The 21673-nt window shown below is 52.7% G+C and overlaps 5 protein-coding genes across 5 annotated transcripts; 2 read left to right on the top strand and 3 right to left on the bottom strand.

Annotated features, from left to right (window-relative positions):
* Positions 1 to 249: 249 nt before the first annotated feature.
* Positions 250 to 2738, bottom strand: J4E78_000492 (uncharacterized protein; the record flags this gene model as incomplete). The annotated part of the gene is made up of 2 exons (XM_049361155.1): positions 250 to 2430; positions 2475 to 2738. 2 exons carry the CDS (start codon positions 2736 to 2738, stop codon positions 250 to 252), a joined length of 2445 nt encoding a protein of 814 aa, XP_049226438.1.
* Positions 2739 to 2960: 222 nt separating this feature from the next.
* Positions 2961 to 3763, top strand: J4E78_000493 (uncharacterized protein; the record flags this gene model as incomplete). Its single annotated transcript, XM_049361156.1, has 5 exons — positions 2961 to 3147; positions 3204 to 3330; positions 3379 to 3420; positions 3468 to 3513; positions 3566 to 3763. The coding sequence occupies 5 exons, from the start codon at positions 2961 to 2963 to the stop codon at positions 3761 to 3763; spliced, it is 600 nt and encodes a 199-aa protein (XP_049226439.1).
* A 334-nt stretch (positions 3764 to 4097) lies between these two features.
* On the top strand, positions 4098 to 7598 carry J4E78_000494 (uncharacterized protein; the record flags this gene model as incomplete). The annotated part of the gene is made up of 3 exons (XM_049361157.1): positions 4098 to 4130; positions 4181 to 4249; positions 4308 to 7598. 3 exons carry the CDS (start codon positions 4098 to 4100, stop codon positions 7596 to 7598), a joined length of 3393 nt encoding a protein of 1130 aa, XP_049226440.1.
* Positions 7599 to 11198: 3600 nt separating this feature from the next.
* J4E78_000495 (uncharacterized protein) lies at positions 11199 to 12251 on the bottom strand (the record flags this gene model as incomplete). The annotated part of the gene is made up of 2 exons (XM_049361158.1): positions 11199 to 11996; positions 12081 to 12251. 2 exons carry the CDS (start codon positions 12249 to 12251, stop codon positions 11199 to 11201), a joined length of 969 nt encoding a protein of 322 aa, XP_049226441.1.
* Positions 12252 to 16803: 4552 nt separating this feature from the next.
* On the bottom strand, positions 16804 to 18387 carry J4E78_000496 (uncharacterized protein; the record flags this gene model as incomplete). Its single annotated transcript, XM_049361159.1, has 1 exon — positions 16804 to 18387. One exon carries the CDS (start codon positions 18385 to 18387, stop codon positions 16804 to 16806), a length of 1584 nt encoding a protein of 527 aa, XP_049226442.1.
* Positions 18388 to 21673: the final 3286 nt, after the last annotated feature.

Consider the following 21673-nt stretch of genomic DNA (forward strand, 5'->3'; position numbering starts at 1 on the left):
GGGTGAGGGATGGATGGCATGGTGAAACGAAGGGTAGTGTGGGCGTGAAGTCATTTGGCGCTTTACTCGGCGTGTTGGAATGCTATATCGTGGGTTGGTGTAAGAGCGAAGGGACTAATCCTCTTGTCTTAGAAACTTCAAAGGCTGCAGCAGTCTTGCTCGGTATCTGTACATCGTATTTTATACATAGATGAACGCGAAGTCCATGTCCGGAGCTCCAGGTAACTACTCGCCTTCCATAGTCCGACCTCAATTGTCTCGCGGCGAAGCCTGTGCCATCTCCGCCGTGAGTGCATCCTCTACTGCCTCGATACTATTGTCGTCCTTGCGTTTTGCCCTCCGTAGGAAGTTGGAAGGAGCATCGTGGTACGACTGAAGCCCAGCATACTTCCTAATCCTCGGCGCCCCCTTCTCACCCTCTACAATCGGCTCCTCATTCTTGGCAAAGTGCTTAGAAATAGTAACGCCTTCAGGCGTCTCTGATCCGACTCTTCTAAAGATACTCACATCTTCCGGGCGACTCGCTCTCAGCTCTTTGATTTTCAGGCTCAGTCCAGCTTGTGAACGCTTTGGACTGGGGTCTTTGCGTAGACGCAGGAGTTCCGGGGTACCTTGCAATGGGGTTCCAGCTTTGATGGCAGAGTCGACGGCGTATTTGAGGTCGGATTCGTATTCTGAGGCTGAGTCCATCATCTCGTGGATGCTGACCCAGTTCTGGAATCGGAGTTCATCTAGAGGTATGCCGGTGGTGCTCGTTGGGAGCTGCTCTGGTGAATCGGGTGCGGGTGGCGGTAGAGGTGGCTGGTGCGGGTCAAGAGTGAACTCGTCGTACACTGCCCGTAGATCCTTCATATTGCTTAGAGAAGGATGTTCGGGATCCAAATGCATGTACAATGGGGAGTTGCGGTGATCGAGTGGTTGGCCGGACATGACGACAGCTTCGATATTCTTCATCTGAGCCTTGAGTGCGTCTAACTCTGCAGTCAGATCTTCCATGTTCGTGTATTGGTAGACTTCGTGGAGTGATGATGGGGTCTCGGGCATCTCGATCTGCTGGATGAGATAGCGCTCGGTGCTGTCGCTGATGGCATACGGCAACTTCAAGATCTGGCTTCGGAAGAAGTCGCCGAGGCCAGCTCTTCTGCAAGCTTTGGTGAAGGTAATCCAGTCCTCAAACGAGATCTGTGTACTGTCCGCTTCGGCTGTCAACACAATGTTGGACCAATACTCCTTGACCATATTTTTGTCTTTGAGCAAGCCAGCCGTCGTCAAGGCTGTTCTTTTTCCAATTAGTCCAAATCTGAGACCAGCCGCTGCCATATCTTGAAGAGTAGTTTCCAGTAGACTTGGGACACGCAGTTTGCCCGAGATGGAGATTAGAGCCTCGAATGGCTGAAGGCTGGGTGGCATGCCAGCTTGTATCAGCTCAGACAGCATCTGATGCGCTGTGGCAACAAGGGTGTCACGCATCTTCGCAGCTTCTCCAGTGTAGTCTTCGCCCGGGATGGGTTCTGGCAAGATTTGTTCGAAGGCGCGGAAAAGAGAACCCACGTGGATACTTTCAATATTTCCTCCGGCTTCTAGGTGCCCATATATCGCATTTGCGATGGCGCGAAGTAGCATGAGTCGATCGGCCATGGATTGCGAGGCTTTCATCGCAGCTCGCAGCTTTGTGATGAGGGCGGTGACATGTGTCGGCCTCATGGCGATGCCAGCTCGGCAGGCTATCATGAAGGCTGTGTAGCCCTCGGATATAGGCCGCTCCGTCATGAAGAGTTCAAAGTAGCGTGGCGGGGTCTGTGTGGGGTATATGCGCAGTGCAGTGTCCAAGGCCAGATAGGCATTCTTCCAATCACGCGCCAGCATACGTGCCGTGAGTATACCTTGGAGGAGAATGGTAGGAATGCCGGAGATTGTAGTGAGTCGGGTTCGGTCGGGAACGATAGCGTCGGGAGAGAGATGGTACTCGGCGAAGGTGCCAGGGAAGCGCTTCAGTCCTTCGGAGTAGAGATTCTCCATGTCTGGCAGGCTCATAAGTCGTCCATATGCCATGAGCTCAATGGCTGCACCATAGGCAGCCTGCGACACGTGCTGCTCGTCCTGTTCGACCAGCCATTGCCAGAGGGCATACCCCTCACCGAAGCGCTTGCAGTCCTTGTAGATGCCGAACAGGTGGACGTAGGCGTAGGGATGCGGCTCGAGCTTTCCTCTGCGTAGATCGCTCACCACCTGCTGGACGAATGGGAAGATTTCGTCTCGCTTGGCTGGAGTGTTTTCGTTTCGTAGGCGAACGTGCAGGACTTGGGTGATGCGCCGGGTGTCGTAGGCAGTGAAGAGGCCTGCTGCGAGCAGTGTGGGGTAGCATTCCATGACATGCTGGAGATCTCGGAGGTCGCAGGCTTGTCGGAATTTCCTGACTAGGCGGAGTTGCTGGTGTTGTGAGCGCAGCCTCCGGAGGTTGTGACGAGTCTTACCTCTTGTTCTTCCTCAGATAGAGCGGGGGGTCTGGTCCCCAACTTCCCTTGTTTGTGATCAATTTTCCTGATTAGGCTTTTCTTCTTCTTTGCCGTCTTGGTTGTCTTTGCGGTCGCATACGTCGCCCTCTGGAAGCGTGGGCATGGCGGGCACTGTACTGATGCCGCTGCAGCGGGTACAGCCGTGCGGAGAAGACGAGGCGCAAGGAATGGCGCTGATGGACACACGAGAGACGCGAGCGAAGTGCGCGATAGTCTGTGCATAGTTGCGGTATGGCGGCTCCAATGTCTGAGATGCGCCCGCGGCGGTCGTCAGTCGCACCCTCTCAAAAGTTCAGACGACGCGCTAGGCCCAGGCCCACGACCTCCGTGATTGGCCGCTTCTCCGCAAGCAGACACCTGTGCTGTCTCCCAAAACCCCCCACCGCGTCCACAACAGCGCCGACCCATTGACGCCTACACGATCCAGTCCACTCCTCCTCCGCCATGTCGCGCCCGCTTTCTCTCTTCAGCGTCCAGGCGATCCTGGTCCTCGCCATCGACGACGGCTCCCGCATCCTCACCAAGTACTACTCGAACCCGCACCCGCCAGCCGGCCACCAGAATGACTACCCCGGCCAGATCGCGTACAAGACGGTGAAGGACCAGAAGGCCTTTGAGAAGGGACTGCTGGGTGGGTACATCACGTGGCTGAAAGCTACCGGCCTGTTCGTCTGACACGTTGCACAGAGAAGACGGCCAAGCAGACGACGGACATTATATTATATGACGGCAAGGTCATTGTCTTCAAGATGGAGTCGGACGTCATGCTCTACGTGGTTGGAAGCGCGGACGAGAACGAAGTCTTGCTATACAGGTAAGGTCATGGCACGGCGGAGTGCTGGACTGGAGCTAACATGTCCAGTGTCGTTCTTGCGTTAAGAGACTCTCTCAACATCCTCCTGAAGTAGGTCTATCTTGAATTGTCTGGTGGACTCACCTAACACGTTGCAGGAACTCGGTCGACAAGCGCACCGTGATTGAGAACTATGACCTCGTGGTACGTAACAGCAGCCACGACTCCCATATCTTGCTTCAACTAACCTTCATAGTCCCTCGCCGTAGACGAGCTAGTGGACGACGGCATCATCCTCGAAACCGACCCCGTCATTGTTGCCTCGCGTGTCAGCAAGCCCCCGGCGCAAGACATGACCTCGATGAAGAACATCGACCTCTCGGAACAGGGTTTCTTGAACGCTTGGGAGTTTGGTAAGCGACAGCTGGCTGAGAGGATACGGCAAGGCCTTTAGGCACATTCTGTTTGCTGGGCATGGCGTTGTCGGAGTTTGGGATAAAATGCGTGTGGCATTGTGACTGGTGCCCGGACCGTGGCGCACATAGAGTAGGTAGCGCAGCGCACAGATAAAGATCCGATGAATGTATTCAGCTTCTACTGACGCCTCGGACAGAGTGTGAGTTCTACTAAGCAAAAGTGAAGAGGGTTGTTAGTAAGCGTCCGGGCCAGGAACCATTTCCATTTTCCCATGACCCTTGCAAACGCGCTACTCGCACCCCTTCGTCATCGCCGCAGCCCACCATCAATCGCCGACCCCACTAACCACAGACTCTTCACACAGCACCACCATGAAGCAAAGGTTTTCCAGCTTAGACGTCAAGGTGAGCACTTCACAGTTTCCCAATGCAAACATCCAGCTAACAGTGAATAGGTCATAGCCCACGAGCTCTCCGCAAAACTCACCTCACTGCGAGTCACGAATGTCTATGACTTGAGCTCGGTATGCTTGGAATAGCTTGACACAACACTCCCCTGGAATTATCTGCTGACCCGAACAGCGCATCTTCCTCATCAAGTTTCACAAGCCCGATCATCGCGAACAGCTCCTCATCGATTCCGGCTTCCGCTGCCACCTTACCGAATATGCGCGAACCACAGCCGCTGCGCCTTCTGCCTTTGTCGCAAAGCTGCGCAAATACCTGAAGACTAGGCGAATTACATCCATCACCCAGATCGGCACCGACCGCATCCTCGAGTTCCAATTCTCCGATGGATTGTACAGGCTGTACTTGGAGTTCTACGCTGGCGGCAACATTGTTTTGACAGACGCGGATCTGAATGTCTTGTCTCTACTACGCAATGTAGACGAGGGCGAGGAACACGAGAGGCTTAGGGTTGGTCTGAAGTACAACCTTACCCTGCGACAGAACTATGGTGGCGCCCCGGAGCTTACCAAGGATCGAGTGCGTCAAGGGCTGCAGAAGGCGGTTGACAAACAACAAGATCAGCCTGCGGCGACAGGGAAGAAAGCGAAGAAGGCAGGAAAGGATTCGTTGAGGAAGGCACTCGCCGTTTCAATCACGGAGTGCCCCCCTCTGCTGGTAGACCATGCGCTGCACATCGCGAATTTCGATTCGACCCTCAAGCCGGAGGAGGTACTCGCTGACGATGCTCTTCTGGAAAAGCTTGTCGTGGTGCTCCAGAACGCAAGAAAGATCACGGACGAGATCACGACACCAGACCAAATCAAGGGCTTCATCCTCGCCAAGCCAAACCCCTCCGCACCTCCGGCCGATGACGAAGCCTCCGAGAAATCGAGAGTCCTCTATGACGACTTCCATCCTTTCCGTCCAGCGCAATTCGAGAACTCGGACTATACCTTCCTAGAATTTGACGGATTCAACAAAGCGGTGGATGAGTTCTTTTCCTCGATAGAAGGACAGAAGCTGGAATCAAAGTTGACCGAGCGCGAACAACAGGCCAAGAAGAAGCTGGAAAAGGCGCGCAAAGAGCATGAAGACCGAATCGGTGGATTGCAGCAAGTGCAAAACCTCAATTTCCGCAAAGCAGAAGCGATATTGGCAAATGTACATCGTGTCACAGAAGCTACCGAAGCCGTCAATGGGTTGATCAGACAAGGCATGGACTGGGTTGATATCGCGCGTTTGATCGAGCGTGAACAGAACTCTGGAAATGCAGTCGCACAGCTCATCAAGCTACCACTGAAGCTGCATGAGAATACGGTCACGCTATTGCTGGATGAGACCAACTGGGAAGAGGGAGGGGACGAAGAAGATGAGGGCAATGAGACAAGTTCTGTCAGCGAAGACACCGACGATGAAGACGAGGCCCCTAAGAAGAAAGCCCCGACCCCAGCCGTATCCGCTCGTCCTCAATTGGCTATCGACATCGACCTCGCTTTGACCGCTTGGGCGAACTCAACCGAGTACTTTGACCAAAAGAAGACAGCCGCTGACAAAGAAGATCGCACACTGCAAGCATCCACCAAGGCGTTGAAGAGCCACGAAAAGAAGGTAAACGAGGACCTGAAGAAGGGCTTGAAGCAAGAGAAGGAGGTGTTGCGACCAGTGCGCAAGCAGCAATGGTTCGAGAAGTTCATATACTTCATTTCCTCTGATGGCTATCTGGTCCTTGGAGGTAAAGATGCTCAACAGAACGAGATTATTTACCGACGCTTTCTACGTAAGGGAGACGTGTACGTTCATGCCGACATTAAGGGAGCGATGCCGATGATCATCAAAAACAAGCCCGATACGCCTGACGCTCCCATTCCTCCATCGACACTCTCACAAGCAGGAAATCTCTGTATATGTTCATCGGAAGCATGGGATTCAAAGGCAGTAATGTCAGCTTGGTGGGTTCGCAGCGATCAAGTCAGCAAAACGGGCCAGACCGGGGAGTTCCTTCCCGCTGGCATGTTCAATGTCAAGGGCAAGAAGGAATTCCTACCACCTGCTCAGCTGGTCGTTGGCCTTGCTGTTATGTTTGAGATCAGCGATTCAAGCAAGGCCAATCACCACAAACATCGTTTGCAAGACACTGCGGTGTCTGCCGCGGAGATGGACAATGAACCTGCAGACGAATCGAAGACAGCAGAGGCGTCAAAGACCGACAACAGCGATGACGATGAGGACTTCCCAGACGCCAAGATCGATTCAGATTCAGAAGAAGACTTCCCCGACGCCAAGATGGAGCAGACTGAAGAGAGCGACGCCGAATCTGAGGCTGCGGCACCAAGGAGCAATCCTCTCCAGTCCAGAACAGCAGACGCTAAGGACGACTCCGACGATGAAGATGAGCCGGTAGCTGCTAAGGATGACGACGAGTATGCCATGTCTGGTGGTAGAAATGGTTCCGCTCTGAACGAAGAGCCTCAAGAAGACGCAGGCTCTGTAGCAGATACTGAGCGGGCGCCAAAGTCCACCGGGAAGCGACAATTGTCTGCAAGAGAACGTCGCCTTGCAAGGAAGGGCCAACTACAAGACTTACCTCAGGTTCCATCCGACGCAAAGCCTGCAGCTGATGATGTTGATGAAGACGAGAACTCATCAGCAGAAGATGGTAGCGCAAAGAGTCCGCCTAAAGCACCCGGCACAGTGACGACGCAAAGCACGAAGCCGAAGAACGCTCCACTGCCTCGAGGCAAGCGCGCGAAAGCGAAGAAGCAGGCCGCAAAGTACGCCGCACAAGACGAAGAAGACCGTGAACTAGCAATGCGCCTACTGGGTTCCAAATCCGGCCAGCAGGCTGCCGAAGCGGCTGCTCAGGAGAAGCACCAGAAGGAAGAGCAAGCACAAGCTGACAAGCAACGGCGTCGAGACCAGCATCTCCGCGCTCAAGCAGCAGGCAAAGCAGCCGAAGAGGCCCGCCTACGCGCCCTAGAGAACGCCGAAGAAGACGACGAAGGCGACGAAGTTCTCAAGACAAACCTGCAGAACCTCGACGCGTTCACAGGCCGCCCCCTCCCCAACGACGAACTCCTCACCGCCATCCCCGTATGCGCACCCTGGTCCGCCCTTTCCACCTACAAGTACAAAGCCAAGATTCAGCCCGGCTCTACCAAGCGCGGTAAAGCGGTGAAAGAGGTTCTCGCTATCTGGGATCACGCCGGGAAAGACGCCAAGGCGCTGGATAAGACCAGTCAGGATGTAGAGCGAATCTGGCCCAAGGAGATTGAGATGATACGCGGGTGGAAAGAAACGGAAGTTGTGGGTGTCGTACCTGTCAGCAAGGTACGGGTCATGATTGCTGGTGGTCGCCGCGGTGCAGATATCGCGAAGGGAAAGAAGAAGAGTGCGAGGGGCGGGAGGGGTTCGAAGAAGAAGTGAGTGATGTAGGCGATTGCATGGTGACGCGGGGAGGTATTCAATGGATTCTGTGAGTAAAATCGTGTGAGTGATATGTGACTGTGATGCCGACAACACGTTTACGCATTGAAGATTGACTCTTGTGATTACAATGTAGTCATCACAGTACGTCGACTCACTGAAGATTGTCGACTGTGACCTACATTGTAGTCATGTCAATACTTCGACTCATTGAAGATTGACTCCTGTGAAGACGATGTAGGCTTATAAGAATTCTTTTCCTCGCGCTCAACGGTGGTCTCTATATTCCACAAAGCATACTACCAGGTCGGCATCGATAGCATATCTCAACTCAATCTACATACCATCTCGACCTGCGATACCATCTTAAAGTACTATCCCAGCTCGATCTACTTACGATACCACGTCGGCTCACCGTACGATATCCTTCACCCTCACCACAACTGACGCACCTCCCTCACGCTGCTTCCACTCCGCAAACGACCGAATGGCTTCTAATAGTCAGAAACCAGAAGGCGAGCATCTAGAACAAGCCAAGGAAAAACAAAGCAGTAGCGGTGTTATAGTTAAATACTACAACTGCTGTGATTGCGAAGTAAAATTTGCCAAAGAGAGTCTGGACACGACATGTCCCAATTGTGGTCACGGACCTTGCGAAAGCTGTAGGAAAAGAAGAGAATAACTTTATTCCTCTTCCTTTTCCATATTTATTTTATTTAGTGGTCAGGTAGCATAGCGGAAGAAGAATTTGTAGCATGCAGACCGACAATATGATATTTAGTTTTATAGTAAAGGTTATTCAGTTTTGGATCCATCTTCACACATGAACTAAGCCTCTAGATTTGTTGGGCTTGGCTATCGTGGTCTTTGCCAGATACGCTGCATGAATGATCTGCACTACATAGTACAGCCGATCGCTAGTGATACGATGCGGCACAGCAAACGTACACATCACGCGGCCCATGTCAAACTCAAAATACCTGAAACCAGAGCATCGCGAGTATACTCCTGCTCCTGCGCGCACCACTCATCGTATTTAGTGTTCCTTCCTGACACATCGAAGAAGGGGAATTACCTCCATAGTGAAGATGACGTCATATGTTCCGTGCGCCACCTGTGAAAGCCTTCTTGTGAGACCTCACGAATCCATCCTCGACAAGACTCCGGCTCACTACACCCACCACACCCTGGTCACCGCAGCCACGAAATGTCCTCTCTGCTTCTGGATCATGAAATGGCTCGACTCTTTTCGCAACGGGCCCAAAGCAGAACTCGCTGAAACTGGTCAAGTACGCGCAACCCTACATCCAGGGGAATATAAGGACGAAGAAGATGAATTCAATCAAAGAAACCCCGAAGCCTCTGGCACGTTAAGGATTGGCGTCGAACTTTGGTCAAGCCAGTCAACCAGATTAGTGGCATCGTTTGTTCTACTCCTACGAGGTCTCATCAAAGGTTCAAACGGTTACCAGGTAGTAACAAAGATATGCAACGATCTTTTCGGCAGGATACGCATACCTGCTACGGCAAGACCAGTAGCAACAAATACGCGCGATCCAGAATGTTGGATGCAAGTACGGGCTTGGCTACGCGAATGCATGGAGATCCACACGTTGTGTCGTCGTCGTCTTGTCCTTCCGGGATATGAGCGTAAGACGTCTTTCAACCCGACTCGTCTAATAGACATTCGAAATGCAGATACCCAATTCCTCGTCGAAACTAGGGAATGGAACTCTGCCGAATCGGTTCGATACGTTACGCTTAGTCATCGATGGGCAGCATACCAGATGCCAAAGCTAACTCGCTCTAATCTCGCGGAGCTGATGGCAAACATCGATACAAGCACACTCCCGCTAGTGTTTAAAGACGCGATAGAGATATCGCGCTCTTTAGAAGTACCGTATGTATGGATTGATGCCTTGTGCATTGTCCAGAATGACGCGGAAGATTGGGACAAAGAAGCAGCATTGATGGGCCAGGTTTACAGCAACGCATTCTGTAACCTAGGAGCTTCCGCAGCCGCCGAGAGATCAGCAGGTCTGTATCTTGACCGAGACCCTCGGCAGGTCTCCCATTGTCGGCTTCGGGCACAGCGCAAGGAGTTCAGTAGGACGTACGGATTATACCTGGAGCCAGATTCTGTCATGTCGGCTCGTGTCCTATTGAGCCGTGGTTGGGTACTCCAAGAGCGCCTTCTAAGTCCCCGGTCGATCTATTACGGTGACAAGCTGCACTGGGAGTGCTCTGAACTTCACGCTTGCGAGACCTTTCCGCACGGCGGACCAATTACGGGTGGATTTAACCCGTGGGGCAAAGAAGGCTTCCCTTTTCGTGCCGCAAATCTTCTGTACGATGATATGAGATACAAAGAACTCGATATCTACGCTCCTCAAGAGTGCTCACCCGAGGTCGCTCGGATCCGAGAAGTATACAGGAAATGGCTGTGCGTTGTGGAGTACTTCTCGAAATGCCAGCTCACATATGAAGAAGACCGTTTCCCTGCGCTCATGGGGCTTGCGAAGTACTGGAAAGTCAGTACCAAGGATGAATATGTGGCTGGAGTATGGGTACGCGACCTTTTATACGGTCTTCTGTGGTACCAGAAAAGCTCGACTCATCAGAAGCCTCAGCCAGAGGACTATCTTGGTAAGTACATTCAAGTATCTAGAGGACTTACCCACGTCTGATCTTCATCCAGCCCCTTCTTGGTCATGGGCATCCGTAAATTCAGCAGTGTCGTTCCCACTGATTCACGCGAACGACATCGCGTGGGGAGCGCAGGAGGATCTCTGGGCAGCGAAGGTTGTAGAAGTGGTCGCGCATTCGACCGGCACAGATCCAATGGGCAGACTGTCGGGTGCCAAACTCCGCGTCACGGCACCCATACGACGACTGAAGCAACCCCTGGATCTCTCCAAAAACACCGAAAAGCCATTGCATTTCCATTACCTGGATGGATACGCATACAGAAACGGATATTCCGCCAACCGAACAGTCTTGCTTCTACTCACATATAGAGTCCAGCCTCTCTATGGAACGCATGAGATCTTAAGACTGACGGGTCTAATCCTTGAACGCGTCGCCGGTAAGAAAGTCTTCAAACGAATTGGGATGTTTGAACACGAATGGTTTCAGCATCGTCTCCCTAACGGCGAGTGGCCTCTCTTCATCGACTGGGACCCTCTTCGCGAGAAGAAGACTACGTTGACCATCATATGAGTGGTAATATTTCGTCCGCGGAATATAACATTTAGATACCTCTACGCTATTCGCGTTGCCATGTCCCAATATCAAGCATACATTATCCCACGTCCCGGCTTTCCAAAAACGGCAAGTTCAAGTCCACGCATATAAAGACCCAAACAACAGCCCCAGCATCCTATCTCGTACAGGTCTGCAGACTACATTGACCTAAGAATATGCAAATTAGGTGATTTCATGTTAATGTAGGCTGCAGGGTGTCCCGTCTTTTCCTAAGTTAACGTGATCTCACTTATAAGCCATCGGCGCAAACTCCACCCTCAACTCGCTGAGCGCATCCCATTAATCTGCATGAATTTACTATTCACTCGTACTTGGCGGCCCATGAGCAATCGAAAATCACGATCGCAACCACTTCCCATCCACCCACGCCAAACCCTCCTTGAGCCATGCCTCCTCATCCTCCTTCATCGCAATGTCAAAGCCGTGATCCTGCCCAGATCTAACCTCCAGCCTAACCTCAACGCCCTCACCCAATTTCTTGCACTTCTCCACAAACTTCTTGCTGTCTTCCACACTAACCGCCCCATCCGCATCACCATGCACGATCCACGTCGGCGGCAACCACTCCTTCTCCTCCACCAACCCAATCGGCCACATCTTCTCTTCAGAACCAAAGTACGTGAGGTAGTGTCCGTAAGCAGCTAAAGCATAGCTCAATCCCATTCTCTCTGGTTGAACACCCGAAGTGACGATAGTACCTGGCTTGACGGCCGCGAGATGCTTGGCGACAAGAGATTCAGGCGGAGAAGGCTGACCAAAGAACTCATCGACCTTTTCGATACGCAGATAGTTTGTCATGGGGTACTGCGCGAAGACGGCTTTGATACTGTCTTTAGGCTGTGTGAGAGCGGACATCAGGGCCATGTAGCCGCCTGCCGAATCGCCTGTGACCAAGATCTTGCCGTAATCCAGACTGATGCCAATATCCTTGATCGCCGGCTGAGATTTGAGGAATTCATCGACAGCGCCTGCGTTGAACCACTTCCAGAAGTCGCTCAGGTCTTCGAGGATGTCGGCACCGTTGTGTTCGGGGATGAGGCGGTAGTTGGGCAGCACGACGATGGCGTTGGTGCGGTGGATCCAGGGGACGAAGAAGGCGCCTATCCAGTCGGCGTAGAGGCAGTCTCCTGCGACCTGTGATGTGATGTTAGGCCTTTCTCTTTACGTCTCCTCGCATCTAGCTCAATAGGTACGACGAAGGATTAGAAATCAACATACCAGACCACCGCCGTGGAATTTGACCATGACTGGACATTTACCCGGCTTCACGTCTTTTGGCACCAAGATGCCGACTTCGATATCATGGTAGTCGACCTGCTTGTACGACGTCCTGAAGACGTTGAAACTGTCGAATCGGTTGTCTGGCGTAGTGTCGTCGAGAGGCGCCATCCTGCTCTGTCTTGTTCTTGGCTCTTCTTGTAGAAGGAACAGTAGGTGAGCTTCTTGAGCTACGATTGCACGCAAAGTAGAACTTGTGGTAAAGTATGAGTAGCTTCAAGAACCCGTAACTATGGATGGCGAGGGTAAATGAGCTTTTATAGCGTCTTCTGAGTAGGTACCTGGATTTAGGCCACGAGGCGGTCTTAATACGCGAGCCAGGAGCGCTCTTTTGTGACCAACGCGCGTTTGTACTTAGTTGTTGCGGGCGGTGTTCCTGCGGGGTAATCTACATGAAGTTACGCCGGTTACGCCTTACAGATAACACCTGGGCAGGAGCGTTTGTCCGCAATCCATACTACGGCTTCTACGGCTTCCACGGATTTCAGAGTCATAGTACAGTCTGTGAAATCGGCCCTTGCATTGACGCTGTGTAAGGGTAAGTGTCGTGTAATTTTGGGTAGATAGCAGAACTGTTCTGGAGCAGCATCAGAACATTAAGGGTTTCTCTGTCGAAAGCATGGTATCAATCCTTCATGTACAATCCCGGGCGCAAGGCATAATAGTGGACTAGCCGAGATGCGTGCGCAATCTGCGATCCTGCTGAAGAGACAACATATGCTCGAAGAAGCATGATGTAACGCGTAATGATGCAAGAAAAGGGTTCCGCATTGCTACCAAACGCAAGTCTTCCGCTATCCTAGCCCAAGTCACATGCCCAGTGTCATCGCTGCGTGTCGAGCAACCTCCCTACAAAGTCCAGCACCTAGGCACCAAGTATCCGTTCTCCTCAGTCATCCCTCTGATATCCAGATACCCGCATGGTGCTACGCGCGCTTCCGTGAGCTGATGGTCGAAAACGTGCGACAGGAAAGTTAGCGCACGCCTGCCCCAGGGTATGTCATAGGGTACGGGTCGGTAGGCGCGAGCGAAGGTAGGGTGGGTTCGGGAAAGGAGGAAGCTAGCATCCACCACGAAGAGCAAGTACCAGATGCAGTGTGGCACCGCCCTCGAGTTGGTAGTCCTGTGCGGTCTTTTCGTCGTTCCTGGAAAGGTTCATGTTAGCTTGATATAAGGTGCGTCATGTACGCGAACAAGAACCTGGGGAATATGTGGATATGGTAGTAAGTGTGTGAGGGAGAAAAAAGACATACATCTGCTTTCCTCCGTAGATAAGACGTTGTTGCGCTGGCGGGATGCCCTCCTTCTCCTCGACGCGCTCCTTTATCCTTGAGACCTGTGTGCCGTCAGCTTCTCGCCCTATAAACTCGCTATACATGGCTCTTGAAGCTTGAGGCCATTTAAAGCCGATCTAGTTTAGGCATGCGGCGACAGATTCGGGTAGGCGTACCTTGTAGTCTGCCTCGATATCGAGCTCGATCTCCTTGCCGGTAAGGGTTCGTACTCTGTCCCAGTGTTAGCAATTTATCTTCTCACTGCTTCTTCTAGCCATATTCCAGACTTGATATGACGTACTTGATCTGCATCTTGTCTATTCTTCTCTTATTCGCGCTTCAGCGGTTGTCGCGGTGTAGCGGATGCAGCTGTGGCAAGCTTCGTGAAGCTGCGTCGGCGGTATGGAGAGCGTGGAGAAGAGCTCGTGAGCTTAGTAAGTAGATGTAGGTGTAGGTGGGAGGACGCGACGGCGCAAAGGGTTATAGGCAGCAAAGTGGTTGTGAGTTTGCTTGGGCGGAACCGTCAGGCTGCAGTGACGGCGAACCACGGACCATCAAGGTGGGGTCCAGCCATGCGCCACGAGGCGGGGCAGAGGCTGTGGCTGATTTGTGCTAACCCGTCGCAGAAGCATTTCCTTCTCGTGGCTGCAAAACGGCACCTTTACTCCACGAATATATCGCTTGTAACGGTGATATCTCGAGTCTTTCGTCGTTGGCAGATCAGAGCTATCCGTCTCACTGCGAGCAATCATCTCCTAGTTGAAATCGGTTGGCTCAGCTCCACCAACAACCGCAGTACTACGATAACGCATCCGACTCTCTGTCGAATTACATAAGAGATGTTGTGTCTCTCACATACACTCAACTACAGTTTGATCAACTTATGCAATGGTGTAGTACGTCGTACCTAGGTACGATGAGTTGAAGGCGCAATTTTCTTTTACTAAGGTATTGAGGTTGCTAAGTAAAGAGCATACCATGATTGAAGCATGGAGCAGTTGAGTGTCTCGGCAAAGCTATAGTAGGGCCTCGATTCTTGCGTTGAAGTGCCGGTCAATGATAAAAAAGCATCTTATGTTCAATACTTACACATTCAACCAAAGGCACCCGATTGGCAGCAGAACCTCAGTCCTCACACCGCCACTGCCGATATCCCAATTCGCCAACAAAGTTTGCAAAGGACGCTTCTCTTTCCGCAAACACATCCACTCGCCCTGTGCGAGCAGAAGGAAACAGACAGTTACACAACTTCATCGGCACATCCGCGTATGCATAACCTTATGTGGCCAGAGTGCCTCCACATTCCGACCGATCATCGCAAAGACCAACACATTCGAAATATCCCAATCAGGCCACTACTGCAAGGCCAAAGGTGAAACACCCTGCGCTGCAAGGCCCGCCTCTCACCGCCCTTGTACTCCTGCATACATAGTCGCGTCTAATAATGAGAAAAGAAAAGAACAAGGTGCAAGAGTGATGTATAGTGTGCATGCAAACAGGGTGATATTGGTCGGAGTAGGCCTCGCTACTGGATAGGGAAAGACGTAGGCGATCACCCGCCAAGTGCACTAAACACGGGGCAGTGGACATCCGACACCATGTCTAACGGGCGATCTTTTGTATACAAACAACACGCCGATGCAACGGCCTTGCCGCAAGCGCAAGGCTACCTGCTCGCTTGCCATCTAACCCATGCCGTCTAGCTTCCCCCGTTCCCCTCCTCCGCCACCGAAGATACTCCATAATGCAAAATCGCCGTCTCCTAAAGAGTATGTACAGGTCTGAGAATAGAAAGAACGATAGTTTGCCGATGGAGCCAACTAACAAGCGATGCCGAATGTAAAGCCGAGTAAGATGCCGAAAGGAATGGCCCATCTAAAAATGGGTAAACAGGGGTATACGTGAACATTCTGATAGCCAACAGAGAAACCCAAAGGTAACATTTCGTGATGATGGTACTGGACAAAGGAAAAAAAAAAGTGTGATGTAGTCTGCGAACAGATAGGCCACCGTATACGGCGTGTTTGTAGCGTATCGCAATCCTGCGATCTGGTTGTTGACGCAATATCGAAAGATACCCGGTGGTATGCCTGATACCATAAACGGTCCCAACTCGATAGTGTACCTGCCAAGAGAGACCCGACCAAAATGCCGGTCAATTCTAACACGAGCCCCCAGTGCCCAACTGGGAAGAGAACAAGTCTAAAGAGGATTGCAACAGGAAGCTTACTCCGAAGCGAATATTGAAGAGAACACCGGGTATAATACGCGAGAGTGCGATACAATATTCGGACCAAGCCGTTCGTATGAAGTTATGCAATCCGCTGTGGCAAGAATAGGCGTGGAGTCGGCGCTTAACGATGCGTGTTAAGAGCCGTGGCCAAGAAAAGAACTCGATGCGAACCAAGTATAGCAATCCAAATCAAGCTTGCAAAGGTAAGCCGCGCAGGACAGTGACCGACCAGCGAGAATGGGAATAATGCCCGTACTGCAGCCGTTACGAGATGCATCCAGAGTACCAAACGTCGCATGTTTCGCAACGTGCGGGGTTCGCAAGCGCATACTGAGTAACCAAGACGCGGTGGTGGCGGCGGCGGCTGCTGCTGACCAGAGGCACCAAGATCAAGATAGACGATGCAGCCGGGAGGCGGGGAAGCGGCGTGTGCAGAACAGGCCGCCGTCTGATAGCAGCAACCCTAGCTGCAGTATCCTCTTCGGCCATGCCAACGAAAGGAAAATGTTGAAGTCATGCTAAGACTCGACTGGGTGCCGATGCGCCGCGATAAAACGCCAGATATAACCAGCGTGTCTTCGATTGCAAAAAAGGAAAAGGCCTAGATATGCAGCCTGTACAGTAGATCGGAGCCTTCCTCGAAGGGGGTCAACGGCAGGATCCGGAAATAACGTCCATTCTTCGCGATTGCAACAACATGTTTTGCTGTCATCTCGGGCGAGGCCTGCGTCCTGTGCGAGCAAAGGAAAAAGACTGGGTCGGATGCGTGACGTGTGTATGCAGCCCGCGAACGACATTGCGATGCAATTTCAAGAGATGAGGGAAGAGGGTTCCTTAGGTGGGGTTGCGGGGCCGTGCACTAAGATTTTGAGATGAAGTGGAAAGGCCGGAATGTGAGGTCTGGATGTCTTGATGTTCTGTGTCTCATTTCGCTTGCAACTGCTGCAGATAATCGCAATCGCACCTTCTCTTGCCTTCGTCAGCAAGCGGCGAGATTTCTTGCTTGATGCCCGATTGCCGTGCCGACTTCTTCATACTCGCTTTCGCGTTCGCTCGGGTGAATTGCAGAAGATGTGAGCTTATCGAAGGACCGATAGCGATCGCAATAGCCGCCAATCCGGATTCGTGCATTACGATGCTGCAATCGCGTCCCAATCTAATGGTCACCCGCTTCTCTCTTGGGTGATGACGTATAACCTCGATTCCATTGCTGACTTGTCGCGTGATTTGGCGTTTCAGGTTGAGCAGATGTTGAGGCCGGCGCGTAGTTCTGCTGGCTCTGACCGCGAGCTTCATTCCGCTGAGGCGGTGTTGCATATGCATGGTCCGATTTGGACTGTACCTTGTCGTCTGCGTCCCTTGCTTCTTCTGCTATGTCGCCTTGCCGCACAATTGTCTCGTGCGCAAGCCCCGAGATGGTGCCTCGTCGGCTCAAGGAGCCACTGGAGCCTTCCGCCGCTCTCGTGGATGCATCTGATCGGTTTCGAGCGTGTCCCCTTCTTCCAGGTGTCGATGTCGATGACGACGATATGTGCGAGAAGGATGGTGATGTGTATGATCCTGGCGCCGATGTAGGCGGCGGTGGAGGGGGGTGAGGGCCTTGAGCCTTGCGCTTTTTGGGGGAGCTGGTGTATTCTAGGTCAGACGCATGCGACGCAGCACGTTGCCGTGACTGGTGAACAGGCGAAGTTTTGTATTTACCTGATGGCGTAGCTGGCGGGTTCCCACTAGCACTCTTTTCTTGTGAAGCTGAGGACGGAGGTACCCAGTGATGAAAGTATATCGAGGGGGAGGATTGCTCTTGTTGTTGTGTCTGCGTCTGCTGTAATTGCTGCACGCCTGCAGGGGCGGCAGGGGGCTGTTGTACCGTCATCTCGTTCGTAGTCAATCGGGGAAGCTGTGACTGAGGTAATGAGCGTGGAGCTGCTGCAGAAGGGCCACCAAGACCAGCTTGTGCAGCTCGTGAGTGCGGTGATGTTTGTCCACCACTGTACGCACTTGCGGAAAGCGGAGGAGGTTGAATTTGCTGCGGCAATGGTTGCCCGGGTAGGACTGACGTCGAAGGTAGTATGGGTTGGGTGGCTTGCTGCTGGCCAGGGTACACTGCTGGTTGCTGCTGTCCGATCAATCTCGGGTCTCTTCGAAGATCCGGGGAAAGTTGTGCCTGCGCCTGTGCCTGTGCCTGAACTTGCGCTTGTTGATGGGCAGCTTGAACCTGAGTTGTATACTGCTGTATCCATTCGGCACTGATGTTTGCGAGGTTCCCTCCGCCGATGCCAGCGAAAATGATAGGTACGAGGTGAGGTGGTACTCCTCCCTGCATAGACTCTCGGAGCATGGACTGCTCGACCTTGCGTTGCTCAAGTCGTAAAGTTTCTTGTCTCGTCTTTTCCTCCTCTTGCTTACGTCTTTCTTCTTCAGCTTTGGCCGCCAACCAGTTCTTCATCCCATCTTCTGCACCTTGCCATTGCGAAGGCGCTGGGGGTAACTGGCCCAATGACGATGACATTGGTGGAGGTCCTCGTGCGGGATCTGGCAGCGTCATCGCCGAGGGAGGAGGGAGTCCTCGATGAGGTGTGCCCATGGTGTGGGAGGAGTTGACTGTCTCTGGAGGTGGAGATAGCCCACGGTGGTGCCTGTTTGAGTAACGAGAAGCCGAAGAGGATGAGAAGGCTGGAGAGTAGGCATGAGGTTTGTATTCGAAATCGGACTTGACCGGGTTAGAGAGTGTGAGCAACATGGAGGTAGGTGGAGCCGATATGGTAGATGTCGTGGGAGCAATTCAACATTGAAATGAGTCGGTGGGTGGCGCCAAAATTCGTAGGTCCGGAAGGAGAAGGAACAGTGTACATACTTATTCACCAGACTACGTTTACCGGGACCACCATCCACAAATGGCCCGGGATAGGATCGTAGCCGTTGCCCTAGGGTCTAGGCTTAATATGTCCCTGGCACAGTAGCCCCGATGTGATTCGCCGTTAAAGCAGGGCGACAAAGACCAAATGGAAGAGTAACAGGCGACGCTGCATGCAACGAAGATCAAGCCCCGTAAAAGCTCGCGTGGGCCGGCGTGGTCGATCAAGTCCAGATTAGAGAGAGGCAAGTGAAAATGGGCAACGGTGGGGAATAGTGCACAAGAAGGGAAGAGGGCCGACTGGAATTGGACCAACCAACGGGGATGACGGCCGCAATGGCTTGAGAGTAGCACGAGCAAACGGCAGGCCGTACGTCAAGGACGGGCGATATGTGGCGTTGAGTACGCGAAGGTGGGAGGGGACCTTTGCAGGGATATGCATGAAACGGGATGGTTGTCAGCAAGTGCAATGTTGTTGGAAGTGGTAGTGCGCGTTCTTGTAGTCCCACCATGTGACGCGCCTGGAGAAGGCCTCCGGCTCATGCAAAATCTGGTAGCGGTTCCCACTTGTGGCGCTGGTATATGCCGCAAAACTACTTACGTCCCGTTCGCGAGCCAAGCAAGTTCAGCTCGAACTCAGCGACGGTAGTTTGATGATACATTGGCCTGAGGCTAGACGTTTAGAGTTGGCGTCGCGGATACTGCCACACTGGCCTCTAGCATCCCATGACGCCTGTATGCTTGGAAGTGAACAGATTGATGTTCATATACTCCAAGTGCGACCACTTTGTTCTGCTGCACAGGATGACAAACGAGCTCGAATACTTCGGCACCATTCTGGTCGTACTGAACCGCTCAGCTGTCGCAATCGTGAGGCCGCAGCGGATGACCGCAAATTGGATCACAATGCCTCCACTGGGCGGAATAGCATCCAGCACGCATTCGGTAATTTGTCGTGCAGCTCTGCTCTGGACCACCATCGCTGCCAGGTTCGTGGCATCTGTGCCTGTGGCTGAGAGCGAGGCTCAAGGCATGTGGACTGGATGGCGTGGCCTGGGAAATCTGAGCCGTGCGCTAACACCAGCCAGCAGGGTCAAACGTCCGGGAGGAAGCGAGCGCAAGATTACCGCTGCCCGGATTGTGAACTGGCTCAACCTAGCTTGACCAGCTTGCATGATAGGAAATGAAGGGTCGTCACCATCGTCAGACCTCAGCCATGTAATGTCCCGAAGAGGAAGCGTGAAATGAGGTTTTCGTGTTCTAAGAGCCGCCGTGCTTCAACGCGAAACCTTGGAATTGGTGGAAATGTATCCTGTGGCCCTGTTGCAGAACCTGTTCCCAGTTTAGTGTGATGCCCGAACAAGTATACACATGCCGTCATAGCGTCAACGGCTGAGGGTGCCTGGATGAAAAGCACAGTGGTGGCACGGAGCAAGGGACCGACTTCAACCTGTCAGCCTTGAGGGACCCCTCCGGATCTACATAGCGTGACAGACGGCATGCTCAATCGATAAGATGACCGATCATCGAGCCGACGCAAGACCCGAAAGAGTGTCACTTGGAGTAGTTGGAGGTGCTGGAGGTGCGCGATGAGGCAACCAATCTGCTGATCCTCGCGTGCGCGCTGCTCTCCGTCAGTAGCTCTGTGTAATTAGCGACACGCCAGCACTGACTGTGCGTTCCCACCACAGCCCGTAATGTACACGCAGATGACAGCTCGCAAGCCATCCTTGGGAAGGGAAGGGTTAACAGACGCGGCGTTGCGCAATCCCCGAGCGCCTGGTGCTGGCTCGAACGATCGACTAGAAACGTAAATTTCCGCGTCGGCGCTTAAGCTATACCTATCTTGTTCATGCAGCGGATCTACGTGAAACTCGCGGCGCACCGGATCTGTACGAAGGATCTTTGAGTATGATTTCCGGCCCCGGCTGACTAGTCCTGGAACCAATCAAAGCGCCCCAGCGCTGCTTAGCATCATAACAGCAGTCGAAATGGGGACACCATGGCGAAATTGCTGTTGACAAGACAACATCGTTCTGGGGCGATTGTGCGGCGAAGGCTCTGCTTTTCTCACAGATTCGACAATCCCTTGACCTGAAACCGCCGGATTGGTTACGTAGGAGTCGAGGTGGGTTTAGTAATCGTCTTATTGAGGATTTTGCTTCTTCTGGACGGCACGTCGTCGAGACGGGTGTGCAAGACCAACGAGAATGAGTGTCTTAAGCAAGACACGGACAAAATGCGGCAGGCTTTTGACAGCCAATCTGTGTAGCTTCCTCTGCAATGGCCAGGCTTGCACCCAGAACCACAGCAGTGGATTCTCGATGCTAGAGGGGTTGTGTTCACCGTCGCCAACAGCGTTTACATCTCAGCAGGGGACAAGCGTTCTGTCTGTTCATGGCGGCATACTCCAAAAACGCACCGTCAAAGCATATCGTTCCTGCCGTGCGAGAAGAGCCAAGCATCTTCAATTGTGGAAATGATGAGGCTTGCAGTAGGGATGAATAAAAACAGAAGTAGAGCCTCTAATTCAACTCAAGCTTGTGCCTTAGCTCTGTTGGATGATGGCCTCATGTCATGATCGGAGATTCGAAGACAAATAGCTAACCGCGAAGCAGCTGCTAATGCACTCCTGCAGCAGTAGTCAGTGGACAAGAGGAGCCGGCGTACTCTCTCTGATCGCGATGCCTTGCGACAGACGCGACAATGCCAGGCGGGTAGTCGCTGACAGCTGCATTGGACGCACGTAAGCTGCAACATTGGGGTCGATCTGTCGTCTCCATTGTGTAGGCTATTGGAACCGTGGCTAGTCAGCCGATTAGCGTACCGAGATGTGAATGACTATTCACCGGCTAGTCCTCCAGGGTGTAAACCTCCGACAAAACTTGCATCTCGCCATCGGTTGCCTTTCCTCAGTTATTTGTAGCAAGTGGCGTAGTCGCGGGAAGGTTGTTGCAACCTGCACATGGTTGATGTCCCGATCGAGGGATAGTTTTGCTGATCGTCGCTTCACATTGAGAAAATCAGACCATAGATCAGCGTCGAGTTGCTCTGGTCTTGTTGATCAAACCGGGTCTGGCACCCGTACACGGAAGACGACATGCTGTCCTCACGTTCGGGGTAGCCGACTGCGACTTGAGACGGAAGAAGATAGTCGAAGCAGTCGCCCACT

Source organism: Alternaria triticimaculans, assembly GCF_023758025.1.
Source record: "Alternaria triticimaculans strain BMP 0046 chromosome Unknown scaffold_1, whole genome shotgun sequence".
Classification (NCBI taxonomy): Eukaryota; Fungi; Ascomycota; class Dothideomycetes; order Pleosporales; family Pleosporaceae; genus Alternaria; species Alternaria triticimaculans.